The 16,584-nt window shown below is 36.8% G+C and overlaps 1 protein-coding gene across 1 annotated transcript; it reads left to right on the top strand.

Annotated features, from left to right (window-relative positions):
- Positions 1–252: 252 nt before the first annotated feature.
- On the top strand, positions 253–15,442 carry LOC127834139 (major facilitator superfamily domain-containing protein 1-like). The gene is made up of 6 exons (XM_052359771.1): positions 253–284; positions 719–875; positions 3,911–4,008; positions 5,888–6,000; positions 7,047–7,094; positions 15,357–15,442. Exons 1-6 carry the CDS (start codon positions 253–255, stop codon positions 15,440–15,442), a joined length of 534 nt encoding a protein of 177 aa, XP_052215731.1.
- The last annotated feature ends 1,142 nt before the right edge of the window (positions 15,443–16,584 follow it).

The following is a 16,584-nucleotide window of genomic DNA, read 5'->3' as shown; positions in this document are numbered from 1 at the left end:
TTTCAGGCTGTACTTTGTAAAGAAATACGACAGAGACCTGGATGAAGCGAACGCAATCAATAGGTACGACGCTGTATAATACAACAGTTCTCTCCCGAACAAAACAATCCACTTTAGATTCTTTACTAGTATACAATTGCTTGTAATTTTAGTTACTTTATAATAATAAATGCGACACAAAAGGCATAATTTATTGTATGAATAATGTTGAAACCATATAGAAAATATATTATCAAGTAAAAACAGAAGGATATGACACCGGAACACGAAGACGAAAATGAAAGGTACATGTTCTCGTGTCATTTCGTGAATTGCAACTTTTTAATTAAAAAGCAGCATTGTTTATTTTATGCGGAAATCTTAAAACATTACTACAAACTATTGCTAAGTACGTTTTACTACTATATTGCTTTGTGTGTAATTAATAATCGCATATGACAAAATATTTGATGTTACCTTGTCCAGAGTCACAGGAAGATCAGATATATCGAATTATACATGCTATTTTCATATAAATGTGCATGTGTTTTGGTGATTGTTTACGAAGTTGTGCTGTTAACTATGACATGCCACAAACCACTCTATTGTCCAATAATTAATGCCTAAAATAGTTTAATATTATTGTTTATAAAGCAAGCCGGCATACCAGTCCGACAAGCATGTACTTTATAAGCCCTAAATACTGAGCGTCTGTGCTATTTTCGTTGCATGTGTTCAGCATGGTTTTCCTGGTCGGGGCAGTGACGATTCCGCTTTTTGGAGCCGCAATTGACAAAGTGGGCCGAAATCTTATCTGGATGTTGACCGGACTGTTTCTCTCTTTAGCCAGTCACCTTTTACTGACATTCACATTTGTAGAACCATATGCATGCACGGTAAGTAAACTATAGGAATAATAAAACTTGGAAAACAGTAGCAGGTGATTAATGAAATCACTAAGATTTAAACGATATAATTCATTGCATGAACCACAAAACTACGATGATGAATAAAAACGTTGTTTAAGTTTTTCGTTGTATAAAATATATTTTAGACACGTTCGTATTTAACAATTATTAATAACAAGGAATATGACAATGTCACGAAACCACGTTTTCAATGTTTGAGAAATGAATTCAATTTCAATAATTGTTCAATCCCAAAATAGGTTAAATTAAAACGGTATACCTCCATCCTTGTTGAAGTTATTGGGTGGTTAAAATTGTTCCTTTTTGAGTTACAGTGACCTTTAGGTAAAATCAACTGGTCACAAGGCAAACCAAAGCTAGGTCTGCTTGTAAGTTACAAACTCAAAACATTTTAGAACAATTCCTCTAAAAAATAAATGAAAGGTACACATATTTGTTTTGGTAATATTTACCTTGCCCTTGACCATTTCTTGCTTAAATGGAATCCCAAACTAGGGATACATAATAGCTACCTACTTACACAATTTCAGGACAATGTCTCTCTCCCAACTCAACTTTTAAAGCAGAAAACATGCCCGGCGTCCGTCGACGTGCGGTGTCTGGTGTGCGGTGTATGTGGTGCGTTGTTAACTGTAAGCTTGTTACCACTCTAGAGGCCACATTTGTATCCAATATAGATGTAACTTAGTCAGACTTGTTATGAATGACACTATCAATGTCAAGTTAGAATCTGGGTCCCGTGAGTCCGAAATCTAGGTAACATGGTTAAATCTTTGGAAAATCTTGTTACCAATATACAGGCCACATATATGACTCAATCTTGATGAAACGTTGTTGGAGAGTTCATTTGAAATATATATTGGCCGGATTTTCAACTGGGTCGAATACTAGGTCACGAGGTCAAGTATGTGACAAAAACATACCATAGGTCACATGTATGGCCCATTATACGTGGTCAGAATGTTTACCTTCGCAGTTTATATGCGAGTTTTAATCTATTTGGGCCATATGCATCACAAAAGGTCTCTAGATTAAATATGAGAAAAAGATTGTTTACAATCTATTGGCAATTATTATGGCTTAAAATTTGGTCGGCATCTTTATCTTGAAATATTAGACCGAGTATGAATCTGGGTCGCGTACGTTTTATGTCACCAGGTCAAATCGTAGAAAAACCTTGTTACTTCTTTAGTCATAAGGTAAGCTCATGTAACATAAGAATGTTGGACAACTCTTATTTATATTGAAAATATTAACTTATTTACATCCTTTGACTGCAATGTTATTGATGATAGTTCACTTAACTTGTGTGTGACGTGTGTATGTTATTGTTATTTTAATTTCGACATGTGTATGCCCTCTTATGAATAAGGCAGCATACACTCATTTCCGTCTCTGCATCTTAGAGAATCAATATGATCCGTGAAGCTATATCTTTGCAGTATTTTGATGGATTATGAAATAACTTGGCCCAAGTGCAATCCATCTCAAGACGACAAGCTGCTTGTAAAACTCGTCTCCCTGCGTTCGAGATCATCGTCACTTTTAAGAGTTCAAGATCAAATTTGGCCTTAAAGGAGCTTGATTGGACTGAACCTTGTAGTTATGTTTTAAGATTTGAAGATATTTTAACCGCAAATGAAAACCACGAAGAGACCGCATTTCGTGAGAAAAAACAGTATACCTTCCTCAACGATCTATGTCACACTTAGATATCAAAAGTAAAATGTGTCGATACAATATCTTGAAAATTTCTGTCTCAACCAAAATATTGCTATATATTTATGGATTTAAAAATGACTTAAAACAAAAAAATATTCATCATTACACGACGTTGATCGTGTTAAACGTGTCTCCTCACCTTACATTTTAAGAAAATTGATCACTAATGGCAACCATCTGGGATTTCGGGTGTAGAAACGGTCTCCCTACCTCAGAGTTCAGGGTCACACTTAGAGTTCAAAAGTCAAATTTTGCTATAAAACAGCTTATCCACGCTGAAGCTTTTTAATTCATCATTCAATCTAACACAACCTATCTTAGATGACCATTATGAGGAGACTGAGTGTATAGTGTACCACTTGTCTATTACCTCAAAGGTCAAGAGCGCACCTAGAGGTTTAAAGTCAATTATGGCCATTAAAAGCTTGTGTTTGACATGAGCAGAGTTTAAAGACAAACGTTTAACCCATTTATGCCTAGCGTCTAGAAAAAAGGCCTTGGCAAACAGCGTAGACCCAGATGAGACGCCGCATCATGCTGGGTCTGCGCTGTTTCCTTAAAGGAATTTCTGTAAGAAATATTCTAAATATAGAAATAAATATACTAGACATCCCTAATGTTGGAAATAAATTGATCCATTTGAGAAGAATGTGAGAGTCTACTAGGCTTAAATATGTTAATGTAGGGGCGTCCGTGCTCTACGGGCACATTTCTTGTTCATTTAGGTCTGTCATGTTGTTCTCTGACTAATGTTGTGCCTTCTTTGAGATCAAGTGTTGTCCGTGAACTCTCAAGTGAGCGCTCAAGGGCCAGTATTTGCCCTCTTGTTATTAAGTTTACCTTGACCTTGACCCAAAATACGCCATATACTTTCCCAAGCTGGGTCTCCATGCAAGCATGTTTTATCCGTATAATCATGAACATTTGTTCAAGAAACAAACGTTAGGGACGGGAACTCATCCGGCATTCCGCCCGCCTTCCCTCCAGCCATACCACAAATTAATAACCAAGACTTTCAACTTCATTGAAAATCGTGTCAATGAAAGACGAACATAGTTCAGAATAACAAACACGTCTTTGCATTTTCGTATACACATTACACCATTTTTTAACGAAAAAACAACCACACAAATTTATAAAATCATAAAGAAATACAGATGAAAGGTTCGATAATTTAAAACGGAAATCATATTATATGTATAACCAACGGTTCACTTATCGTAGCTGCCACCAGGACTTGCATTGAATACCATATTTACGAGAATCCTCTCTTGTTGCAGGTTTTATTGGGACTCGGTTATTCACTGGTTGTGACCACTTGGCAGCCGCTTGTGACGTATGTTATAGCGCCCAATCATCTTGGAACCGCATTTGGCATGTAAGTACGCAGGGGCCGCGTCATGCGAAAATGGGTTTAATTGCCATTAGCTGCCAGAGTGGCTTAAGACTAGTCTGAACAATCGCGTATTTTTCCGCAGGCTGATTGGACACAGGCTGATTAGAATTTACGCTTTCGCATCACGCGGCTCAATAATAAATAGGTTATATCGGAAATGTGTCAAAACCATGAAATAATCCGAATTGGGTTTCAACATAATTATTCAAGAATGTTTTACAACATAAGTCACAAACTACTTACGTTTATAGGAATGGGAAGTTAGCTAAGCTAGTTGGGTTCCTTTCAACTTAGTTCGTATATTGGAATGTTATATGGCCTCTATGATTTATTATGCACCATTTGCAATTCACAAAATATTTAAAGTAGACATATTTGCTTTCTTATTCATTTTTTTACAGCCTTTTAACGTCAGATACAATACAAGGATTTTTTAGCAATGCCCTAAAGGAAAGTGTTGATATTATTGATGTGTACAACACATGCACATTTGTTAGTACTTATGCTTCACATCACGAGATAAGAGAAGGTGTAAACCGGAATCACAATCAATGTGTGTCCGTATGTCTGTCTTTTTCTGATAATTTTTATGAGATTTTATATGTTCCATTGTTATGATCATACGTTAAAAATAACAAGAATAATTATCTTTTAGCCGCTAAGGATTCCTTTAATATTTTAATTGTTGTTATAGACTTAATTTGCACAAAAATATCTCTGACAACTGCCACGTCCAGATTTGTTCTAAGTTTCATTAAAAGTTTAACTAGTGAGTTAAAAACTAGCCTTCCCCAACTGGGTCAAATAGATAATACATACTTGCATGGCAAAATAACTTTTTTGAGTTATTGCCTTTGTTAAAGAGACCTTTCCACGTTTTGGTAAATGGACAAAATTTAAAATAAAATGTTTCAGAATTGCCAACGTTCGCAATAGTTTTGCGAGGTACTTTAGTACTTTTTGCGTAGTACGGATCAGTTTTCTATGCTCTAAAATATCGATTATATGCATCTTTTGATGATTTTGAAACCTGAAAATTATAAAGCTTAACACACGCAAAACGATTGAATAACTTGGAGAGGTCTGTTGTTATTGTTATATTTTGTGACATTACGAGGATTGCATATGTATATTTTCAAATACGCCTCTCACTATATGGGCACAGATGGCCGAGTTGTTCGCGCGATAGACTTTAACTCAAAGGGCAAGTGGTTGTAGCCCACTTGAATATAACTTTTTTCTTTCTTAAATGTTATTCTGTGTATATGCTGGAGCTATTCAGTTCCAATGTGTACATTTATCAAATTAAAGCATTTCATGACAAATTTTAATACATTCCAACATCTGTGAAAAGGTTCATTTAATGATTTCTGTTAAAAGTTAGTCTTTCTTGACAATTTAAATAGTATCATATCGAAACTTGATAGGTTGGTAGATCTTACTTAGGACATGTGCAGCACAATGCAACTTTAACTTTTGCGTTTTTAGTTATTGCCCTGTGTATATTTATTATTTGAATGTTTGTCTGCAGCATAAAACTAATATAGATATGCACATGCAACTTGATAGGTATGTACCGTATATATTATTTTATTGAGGGGATGAGAAGATAACAAGCTCCACAAATCGGGCTTAGATATTATTAGAGTTATTGCCGTTTGTTTGTTATTAACCGGGTTTTTAAGATGAAACTTCCAAGTTAGGAAGGTTGTGTTTTTTTGGGAAGGGGGGGGGGGGGGGCAGTTTGTTTAACTGAACTGACAATGCCTGCTCTTTGACAACGAGGCATGCTTTATAATAGTTATACATACAATATGCGTTTGAATTAATTTGAATTTTCTATTTTTATTTCATATTTCAGTGCGTTTACAATAAACTCAGCGTGTCAGGCCGTGAACGCCTATATTACAGGCTACATTGTAGATAACATGGGATATTTTGTGCTGGAGGTCTTCTTCATTATGTGCACCACTTGTAAGTACCTCCACATAATTTAAGTCACATTAACATTATGCTTTTAAAATTATCTGTTTGGTTTTCCTCATCAACATAATGCACTACCCACTCAGTTTAAAGCTATCTCATATAAAATCCCAAAAGACAGTCAGTACAGATGTCTCTTATTCGTGACACTAGTAAATAATGTTATTTTTTAGAAGTTGTTGTTGTTGATGATGATGATGATGATGATGATGATGATTATGGTGGTGGTGGTGGTGGTTGTGGTGGTGGTGATGATGATGATGATGATGATGATGGTGGTGGTGGTGATGATGATGATGGTGATGATGATGATGGTGATGATGATGGTGGTGATGATGGTGATGATGATGATTCAGCAAAATAATGTATTACTGGATTATGGATATTAATATTAATAGCATTTGTTTCTAGACGTCCCGGGTTTAATCTCAAGGGTGGACACATTGTTTCCATGCATTTGTGATTATTTAAATAAGAACTATTGTAATGTGACAACAAATATTCAATGAAAATTAATTATTTGATTTTTTGTTAAATACGAAACTTTATCAACAAGTCCCTTTAAATAATATACTTTGCCTAAGATGAAGTTGATATCAAACCATTACCTTAACCAGCAAAATCTTATTTTCATAAAAAAACATATTTGATATTATCTGTACATAGAACGTTGGCCATTTTCCAGGAACTATACTGAGTTCGTGTTAATGAATTAGACCTCAAGTTCATTCCCCGAAAAAAACACAACAGTTTAACCCATTTATGCCTAGCGTCTAGAAAAAAAGTCTTGGCAAACAGCGTAGACCCAAATGAGACGCCGCATGATGCGGCCTCTCTTCAGGGTCTGCGCTGTTTGCTTAAAGGAATTTCTGTAAGAAATATTCTAAATATAGAAATAAATATACTAGACATCCCTAAATGTGGAAATAAATTGATCCAATTTAGAAGGATGGGATAATCCACTAGGCATACATGGGTTAACTGAACTTTAAGATGATCGTTATTAAGCACGCTAAAATAATAATATTTTGTTTTAGGCTCGATATTATTCACCTTATTGCTGTATTTGAAAGACGCATCTTCAGGTAAGTGGGAACTCTGAAATGAGCACAATTGATCCGCGTTATGCGAAAATGGGTCTTATGCAATATTTGGCAATCGCGCAGTCTTGTAAGGAACTACATTAGCCGCTGATGAAGTCACGAAAGCTTGCGTGACTTTATAGCGGTCAGCGTAGCTCTGTACCACACTGCGCGATAGCCAAATATGGAATAATACCCATTTTCGCATGACGCGGCTCAAATGACATTTTAATAGTTGTAGCATTATTGTCTACTTTTATGATATATTGCTAGCAATTTAACCAACATAATTCGGTAATCAATATTAAGAACACATTTTCGGTTCCTGTGCCAATTTCTTAGTTATTTGCCCCTGCATTTTAGTTGACAAAATGCACATTTTATGAGTTACGTTTGCTTTAGTTTTTATGCCACGTTAACCCTCCATTCGAAGAAGGCGGCATTTTGCGGTCGCACTGACCGTCTGTGGGTCCGTCAGTGCAAAAGTCTGAGCCACATATTGATGTATTGTAAAACACATTGGCAGAAATATCAGCCATCGTAAAACGACGTTTCGCGCGTAACACCCGTCGCCATATCTCATACGTTAATAGCATACTTGGAGCTGAAAAGTCAAATTACACATGTATACAATAAAACTTCGTGTTTTTAAATAAAGGTGCAGTTTGAAGACAAAAACAAAGTAGGGGTTATCGTGTCCTTCTGGAAACATTTCCACTTTCGTAGTAGCATATTAGTCTCCGTTAAACATCGATACCTTATTAAAATACATGGACTACAAGAAACGACACCAGTCATAAACACCCGTAATTTAGTCGAAGAAACTTAAGAATTGGCCTTGATTTGTTACATGTATTTGGTCTTTACATAATTTCGTTTCAGGAAAGACATTAAACCTAACCGCAAAAGAGCGAAGTCGCAAAACAAAGTAAAGTACTTGCCTTCGACAGCGGCAGGTAGGACACTATACCTTACCATTGGAGAGCAAAGCCGCAATACAAAATAATGTAGCAGCCTTACACAAGCGCTGGGACGAACTTAACCCATTTATGCCTAGTGGACTCTCCCATCCATCTAAATTGGAGCAATTTATTTCCAAAATTAGGGATGTCTAATATATTAATTTCTATATTTAGAATATTTGTTACAGAAATTCTTTTTAGCAATGGGTAAAAGCGTGATTTAAGCATTAAACAGCTGAGTACTTGTTAAGTTTTAGTGGTACTAGATTTTTGTGTTCGTTAAACTTGTATATATATTTTTCCCCAGAAGAATAATAACTCGTTGTTATTTTCAGCATTCGTTTGCATGTGTTCCACGTGCGTTTTATATTGCCCTGTTTTATATTTACTGTATAAATTATTGATTTAAATATTCAATTTAATCATATAATTTGGTTTATACATGTACATGACTGTTACATATTTAAGCTGAATTAGATATGTGATTGTTTTAAGATTGTTCTTTTACAATTATTGCTCATTTTTGTATTGCATTTTAACACTTTTTACTGCCGCATATCAAAGGTATATGTTCAGCTGTTTTATGTCGAATAATATAGATGCAAGTCTTTTTTTTCTTAATTATATCATTCAAAATTGCTTCACAATATTTTGCGTGCAATTAATAAACTCAGTTCATAAGTTGTAATGAAAGCTTCAAATACAATCATCAAAGTTTTGACTTAAAAAAAGTCATCCTCTATCAAAGGGTATCTTGATCCTTGCCAAAAATGATAGATAAATATCAAGAAATATACTGTTTCGGGAGTTTCAATCCCCAATGTCAGCAGATCCGACTCGAAGACTTTGTTATTCAATGATGCCAAACTGATGAATAGTTAACAAACCATTTCGACAGATGTTTACACACTTTCAAGGCTAAGAACTTTTGTCGTAACAGTATAAACTTAGCACCACTTACTCTATTAAAATTCTGTTTTGCATTAAGAATAATTTACCACGCTATGCATTTGTAGATTGTATTTCATTATTTTAACAAATGAGATAATCAGTATTGTTTCCTTAACGCGAATTTTGTCAGTTTTACATAGGCAGATTATACTTATATATATATATATATATATATATCTTTTAGCTACCTCATTGTGTGATTTTTTATATAACTATGACATGCGTTTGCTTCTTTTGCAAATTATAATTATGTCACATATTATTGTAGCAATTCCATGTCATGCCTTCAACTAACAAGCACCGCAATCGATATAAGGGCTTGCTCTTTATTTTGTTATCCTAAGAAGCATGTCATGGTTCTCCAAATCCCATCATATGTTTACCTGTTGTACTTGTTTGAAATAACTATATCTATTTTAATAAGAACTCTTTACTTTGTTTGGCTGATGTGAAGCATGCCTATTCCGAAACAAATCTACGAGAATACAATGAACTAAATTTTAAAAAGCAACACGCTCAGTGTTTTTTTTACCTAAGGTACGATTTGTAAATAAGAACTTCTTATTTAACAAATTCGTGGGTAACGGGAACAGTTGACCACGTAAAATGCAATATGGTTTTGATTATTTTGATATAAAGGAATGTAATTGCATGTATTTTATTATATTAATTCATGTTTTTGTGTGTTTTACATGGACATTATTTTAAAGTACTAAAAATGTCTTTGAAATCAACGGCTGTTATAAAGTTTGTACAATTGTACATACAACACACATATCAAGCGCTGTTAATTTAAAGAAGGTGAAAACTGATATAATACAGTCTTGTGTATTCTTTTGTGTGTATATCAGGTTATGGTTTTGCTCTATCATACATCTAACTGATCAAGCTATTATTCCTCACGCGTTCCTCGGCGTAATGCTCAGATTAAGCTTTGAGTTGCGTTAAGGTATCTCTGAAACTACAACGGTCTGAAACTTCAAACATGTGTTCGTTGTGAGGGCAATGACCGTGGTAAGACATCGAATTGTTCCGATTTTTTCCCCCTTATATTATGGGTATCTTTAACATATAAAAATATTAAATTTAAGCTTCAAACGTGTGTTCATGGTCATGATATATGGTCACAGACCAAGGGCAATAACAGTGACAATTCAGCAGAGTTATGTTCCTTTTTTGCGTAACATTTCTGGTTAAGGTTTACGTGCAACCGTTACGTATCTCGTTTCCTTCAACTTATAACGACCTCAGGCACATCATATGAGTTAACTGGTCTATGCTGATTATAGTGCCCAGAATTTTGAATTGTGCATCTTTTACTTTATTGAAACGAAAAATATCATAAAAGCGGAATGTGTCCTCCCCGATTAGCCTGTGCGGACTGCACAAGCTAATCTTGGACGAAACTGTACGCATATGCATTAAACCCAATTTTCCCAGAGCGCAGCCCATATTTAATGAAAACATCAAATTTATCTTCGGTCATCTACTTTGTTTATTTGCGGAAATATGCATTGTACTATGCCGCATGCAAGCGGAATTGCGCCTTGTCTGCTCTTGCCACGATTGTTTTAGGGGTGGTTGGATGTATATCACATCAGCACGGGACTTGATGTCTCTATTATTTTTTGTATGTGTAATGGTACATAGTTTCATATTTTATTTTGTATGTTTTCAATATTTTTATTTTTGTATTTTAAGCTCACGTTTTATTTTTTTACATCAATGTTTTAAATTTTTTATCGAAAGGTTGTTCGTATGTTCAATTTGGAGTTTTTATGTGTAAAACCATTTTACATGTAGGCTTCTTTCTATTTGTGTGTTACTTGTCATTGAAAAACATACATAGGTACATTCTTAATAAAGTATTTCACGTTATTATGTGCATAACGGAGTTAACATGCATGAAATATATGATTCGATATTGCAATTTTCGTTTAAACTTGTTGAACACATTGGTTCATATTACTCAATGGTATCTCTTTCAATAATTCTCGCAAAACCTGATAAATTTCTTCAAAATAAAATCGATTTTTGAATTTCTTTTGTTTGTTGGCTTTCATTGTTCCAACGTCTTCGTCTATATTTTAAAAGTGTATTTAAATAGTTCTACCAACTTTGAAATCTCTTTTTTCGAAAAGTAAGCCTTTGTATTTACTCTATGCGATCTAATACTGACGCCATTTCCATTTGACAGGTTAGATTAGTTGTTTTACAAATACACTATTAGTGTTCAAACAAACGATTTAAAACAACCTGGTATTTCCTTCATGGGATAATTCGTGTCTCAACACTGCATTAAATTTTTTTTTATCGTCTTGGCATCTAATTTGTGTATCTTTATATTTGCTTGCAGCACTTTAAGGCAAATTACATAATGACCATAATATCGGGCTACCGACTGACCAATAACTGGATAACTGACTGACCACTAGACCGGGAAATTGATTGATAATAAGAACAGGCAACTGCCTGACAATTAGAGAGGGTACAGACTGACCATTAGCCCGGGCTACATGCTGGCCATTTAACCGTGCGACCGACTGACCATTATAATGGGCTATTGGATGACAATTAGAAAAGGTAACTGACTGGACAACTGAGCGAACATTAGAATGATTTACTGATTTACTAGTTGAGTTGAGACTCAATACTTCTGAAACAAACTGATTTTCTTTAGGCCTGTAGTTAATAACAATAAGGTGCACACTAAATGTGCCAAGAATTTATGCAACTTACCAAAAATTAAGGGATTACGTGTTCTTCGTCTAGTTAAGTTGCTTTCGAATTGCTTACGCATTTTGCATTTGTCGTGGCTTCTTATGTTTAGTAGTTTAAATTGAATGTATATGGACAAAGTATGTTTGTTTGAAACTACCTTTAAGATGCATATTTAAATTATTCTTTACATACGATAACGTGATGTGCCCAGTTAAATGTGTCAATGCGTAATTTGCAAATGGCTCGTTAATTGCATATATCACCCCAGGAAACCCGATGCCTGGTGAGCAGCGTAAGACCAATCGAGCAGCGCGGTGTATTTTCGAATGAACTTACATAGGGTTAGTAAATTGGAACAATTAAAATATTTCAAAGTCTAATTTGAAACAACTGTGAATTAACATTGATAACAAAGGTATTGGCCTACATGAAGAAAGAATCCTGACATATTTTCTTAAAAAATGAGCGAAATGTGGCTGGAAATTAGTATTTTTGTCACTAAAAAGAATGATAAAGTCGCTGCTCACATAAGGTGGCCCAGTCTTCTCCCTTTGGTATCCATGTTTTCCCAACATGGTCATTAAAAACGCAAATTTCTCCACAATAAATAGTTTTCTGGAGAAACCCTCCTGAGAGGTTATGGAAGATATGTGTAAGTTTTTATAAATCCTTTAATTATTGTAGTGACTTGCCAATTAAAGCAGTGTTTTCCCCTAAATGCCTGAACATGGCCCATTTTGCCCGAACTTCTACTTCAAGGAGCCACATTTCGCTCATTTTTTAAGAAAATTTGTCAGGATTTTTTCTACATGTAGGCCAATACCTTTGTTATCAAGGTTAATTCACAGTTGTTTCAAATTGGACTTTGAAATATTTTAATTTTTCCAATTTACTAACCCTATGTAAGTTCATTCGAAAATATACCGCGCTGCTCGATTGGTCTTACGCTTCCCACCAGGCATCGGGATAATATGAAATAATCAATATTTTGATGTATAGATCCGTTCCTAGGACGTAAATGTTCAAGATATTCATTTTAGGTATTCTTTTATCAACTTGGCTAATGTCTGAAACGCGCATACCCTATGTTTAGTTCAAAATGAAATTTTCGTATTACAATGAATATTTATATTAAATCACGCTCATGGAGGAAAACTTGAGACAGTGAATACGGTCAAATGTTCGAAACAACACTGATTAGATGGATATGGAATAACAGTTTATGTATCGTGTGACTGACATGAAACGACAGCTCTTTTCCATAGTCATGTTCTATCCAAGACAGAAGATCGACCAGGGTAACACACGGGAAAATATCAACCCCTATATGTGTAAATGCGTGTATAAATATCAACCCCTATATGTGTAAATGCGTGTATAAATATCAACCCCTATATGTGTAAATGCGTGTATAAATATCAACCCCTATATGTGTAAATGCGTGTAAAAATATCAACCCATAAATGTGAAAATGCGTGTATGAATATCAACCACTATATGTGTAAATGCGTGTATAAATATCATACCCTATATGTGTAAATGCGTGTATAAATATCAACCCCTATATGTGTAAATGCGTGTAAAAATATCAACCCATAAATGTGAAAATGCGTGTATAAATATCAACCACTATATGCGTAAATGCGTGTATAAATATCAACCCCTATATGTGTAAATGCGTGTATAAATATCAACCCCTATATGTGTAAATGCGTGTATAAATATCAACCACTATATGTGTAAATGCGTGTATAAATATCAACCCCTATATGTGTAAATGCGTGTATAGATAGTAAGCGTAGTTCCATGGCGGTTGAGTGGGGCTCTATTTTAAATGTTCAGGCTTAACACACACGTTATTGTTGCATAAGTGTCTCACAGAGTCACTGGCGCTCTATTCGGACTTCATGTAGCCCATTTATACAAGGTGAACCAATTACATGATTGAAGCATAGTTCAAAAAACGTTGTTACTAGAATATAAAAAAAAACGAATCATAATAATTGCTGCAATGTTTTACAAAAAAAGATAAACAAAGCGTTCATCAGTTTATAAGCATCTCTTTTCATTTGATGTGAGTGAATAAAACTACTTGAACTCAAAACCCTTATGTTAAGTTCAAACATCAGAACCTGCAGCCCTTCTTGACTTGCCAATACATATTGCTAAGGTTTAACAGTATTCCTGATTTAAACATGGCACACTTTCACTTTCAAACTTTTGAACAGGTTGCATTTTATTTGCTACGATCAGCTACTGTATCTGCAGCAGCCAGGAAATATTGAATATTTAAAATGTATTTGTTTCAATGGTTGCTGAGCCCTCTTGTGGAAATCTTTTTACAGCAGTCACGATTTTCAAGTGTATGTATGTGCGAGCGCGTGCTTATGAGCTTGTCTTATTTGTATCTTTGTCATTTATTGTTTTATTAAACAAAACTGACTGATTTATCGACCGGGCTATTGGCTGATCATAGAGCGGGTTAAAGACTGACCATTAGAACGGACTACTGACTGATCATTAGAACTGGCTACTGACTGACCATTCGAACGGACTACTGGCTGACCATTAGAACGGGCTACTGACTGACCATTAGAACGGGCTACTGACTGACCATAAGAAAAGGCGACTGACTGACCATTAGAACGGGCTACGGACTGACCATACGAGCGGGCGCCTGGCTGACCATTAGAACGGGCTACTGACTGACCATTAGAACGGGTTAAAGACTGACCATACGAACGGGCTGCTGACTGACCATTAAAACGGGCAGCTGACTAATCATTAGAACGGGCCGCTGACTAACCATTAGAACGGGCTACTGACTGACCATTACAACGGGCAACTGACTGACCATTAGACAAGGCGACTGACTGACCATTAGTTCGGGCTACTTACTTACCATTAGAACGGGCGACTGACTGACCATTATAAAGGGCGAATGACTGACCATTTGAACGGGCTACTGACTGACCATTAGAACGGACTACTGACTGACCATTAGAAAAGGCGATTGACTTACCATTAGAACAGGCAACTGACTGACCGTTAGAACGGACTTCTGTTTGACAATTAGAAAGGCCGACTGACTGACCATTAGAACGGGCTAGTGACTGGCCATTAGAAAGGGCGACTGACTGACCATTAGAACAGGCAACTGACCCTTAATTGCTGACCCTTATACCAAAAAACTGAAGGATAATTAGAACAGGCAACTTGCTTGTCATTAGAACGGACAACTGAATTACCATTAGACTGGGTAACGGAATGACCATAAGAACGGGCGACTGACTTACCTTAATTTCGGACAACCGACTGACCATTAACTAGGTAACTGATTGACCAGTCGACCGGGATATTGACTGATGATAAGAACAGGCAACTGACTGACCATTAGAACGGCCAACAGACTGACCATTAGCCCGGACTACTGACTGACCATAAAACCGTGCGACTGACTGACCCTTACAATTGGCTATTGAATGACAACTAGAAATGGCAATGTTCAACTGAATGACCATTATAACGGGGTACTGACAGACCATACGATCGGGCTTCTGTAACTGACTGACCATTAGACCGGGCGACTGACTGTTCTTGAGGTCCAGTCTCCCTATGGATGCCGTTGGAGCCCTGATGCGTGATCCGGGCTCTACTGGAATGAAATGGGGCTCTACCGGGATGAACCGGGGCTCCACTGGGGACGACCGGGATTAACCGGGGACGACCGGGAACAACCGGGGCTCCACCGGGAAAGTATTCAAATGTTTACTACCTCCGGGATGAACCGGGAGTCACCGGGAAGGACCGGCAAAGACCGGCGCGCCACCGGCAACGACCGGCGCGGCACAGGCTACAACCGGGATGGCACCGGCAACAACCAGGACGGCACCGTAGCTCCATCGGGGCCCATACAGACCCCAGCAGATCTACGGCAATCCCCGGTTGTCGCCGGGGTTGCCCCGGTGGAGCCCCGGTAAAGCTACGGTGCATAGGTAAACCGGCGCTCTGCCGGAACGCCACCGGCATTCACCGGGGCTCCGCCTGGGCATTACCGGCGACGACCGGGGTTAAACCGGGGCGTTGCCGTAATTCTGCCGGGGTCTGATGCCGGTAAAGCCCCGGCGCGTGCCGTAGAAGTAACGGTATACCGAGGATCTGCCGGGACGCTGCCGGTTTTCACCGGGGCTCCACCGGGTCATTACCGGCGACAACCGGGGCTCTGCCGGGGCTTCACCGGGATAAACCGTAGCTAGTCCGGGGTTGACCGAGAATTTGCCGGCTTCAACCGGGGCGGCATCGGGAAATTGTGTGACCGCGTTAAAAAATAAGAATCATCCCGGTTCTCGCCGGTCGACCGGCTTTAGCAAACCGGGATTGACCAGGGCTCTACCGGCAATAGTGTACTTGGGCTTGACCATTAGAATGGATTGCTGACAAAACAAACGACACACATGTGAAAAGAACCTCTTGGAAGAAGGACAGAAATAACACTTGTCTATTATGAGTAAAATCGGTAAAATGATTTAAATGTTGCATGTACACGTATATTAATACTTAAGCAGATACACTGCTATTAAAGTTGATGCTTAGTTTGTATTTTAATTCCAAATCAAAACCAGTGGATATCTTTTGGCGACCTGCTACATGTTAATGACCCATATTTAAACAATAGATTAGAAGGATTTATCTCGAAGAACTTACTTTAGTGATGTTGCATTTTTCAATTTACATATAATGATTAGTAATAACGAAAAGCAAACTAGTCTTTATTACAAACGTGATGGTTTTTATGTTGTTTTGTTTTCCTTTTTTGATGGTGATTTAAAAAAAAAAGACGTCCATACAACACATTTATG

The sequence above is a fragment of the Dreissena polymorpha genome, chromosome 6 (assembly GCF_020536995.1).
Source record: "Dreissena polymorpha isolate Duluth1 chromosome 6, UMN_Dpol_1.0, whole genome shotgun sequence".
Classification (NCBI taxonomy): domain Eukaryota; kingdom Metazoa; phylum Mollusca; class Bivalvia; order Myida; family Dreissenidae; genus Dreissena; species Dreissena polymorpha.
The sequence above is the reverse complement of the archived record's forward strand: the minus strand, read 5'-3'. Positions and strand labels throughout refer to the sequence as shown.